The following is a 1,025-nucleotide window of genomic DNA, read 5'->3' on the forward strand; positions in this document are numbered from 1 at the left end:
CACACACACACACACACACACTCTCTCTCTCTCTCTCACACACACACACACACACACACACACTCACCGAGGATGTCGGAACGGTTGAAGAAGATACTCCCGTCCCCGGGATTCGAACCTGCTCCGTCCACGTCAGGCCAGCCGTGATGTCCGGGGTAGAGAGAGGAGAACATGACGTCAGACACAGGACTGCTGGGGGTGGGGGCCAGGCGGGCGGTGGCTGTGGTCAACTCGACATGTCTGGGGGCGGAAACACGACATAACACAGGTCAAAGGTCAAACTAGTCAAACGTTTGTGCGCTCGTCTCCGAAGCAGAAAGTCCAGGTTCAAGCCTCGGTTTGGGCACGGATTTTTTTCTCCCCCTCCTGCCCACCCAGCAGTAATGGGTACCTGACTTCGAGTTGGGGAAGTAAAGGCGGCGTGGAAAGGAACTGGCCACCCTACCACACTATGCCGAAGACCCAGGAAGTAGTCTCACTAACAAGGCGATCCCCAATGTCCGGACTGGATGCGGGAACAACTTGACTGTTTTACATTTAACTTTTTAAAAATATTGGTTTTATTTGGTTGCTTTTAAGGACAAGTGGGTTACCACTAACCCAGATTTCGGGGGTTTCCAGAAATCTTGACCTACACCAAAAGTGGACATTGCCCTACCTAAAGGAGAAGTTTGGTGTCATTGGTGTGTATATTTGTTTGGTTATAGAGAAAACTCTCCTTGTCTTTTAAAGAAACTGAAAAAGGGGCAAAAACTTTATCTTTGATTGTCTTTAAAAAAGCCTTTTTGGGATAGCCCCCTTGTGCTTAAAGGCGACCATCTATTTTACATTAGAATTCAAGTCTATGGGCGGCCATGACAGTGTCTGATCTAGGAGAGTACATCACGTCTATGGGCGGCCATGACAGTGTCTGATCTAGGAGAGTACATCACGTCTATGGGCGGCCATGACAGTGTCTGATCTAGGAGAGTACATCAAGTCTATGGGCGGCCATGACAGTGTCTGATCTAGGAGAGTACATCACG

The 1,025-nt window shown here is 49.2% G+C and overlaps 1 protein-coding gene across 1 annotated transcript in view; it reads right to left on the minus strand.

Moving 5' to 3' along the window:
* Nucleotides 1-1,025, minus strand: part of LOC101861398 — a gene marked incomplete at both ends in the record, with an annotated part of 10,964 nt that overhangs the window by 3,667 nt on the left and 6,272 nt on the right. The window contains 1 exon segment of the mRNA XM_013089254.2: nucleotides 68-240. Coding sequence (XP_012944708.1) covers nucleotides 68-240 — 173 coding nt within the window.

Source organism: Aplysia californica, unplaced genomic scaffold (genome assembly GCF_000002075.1).
Source record: "Aplysia californica isolate F4 #8 unplaced genomic scaffold, AplCal3.0 scaffold00910, whole genome shotgun sequence".
NCBI lineage: Eukaryota > Metazoa > Mollusca > Gastropoda > Aplysiida > Aplysiidae > Aplysia > Aplysia californica.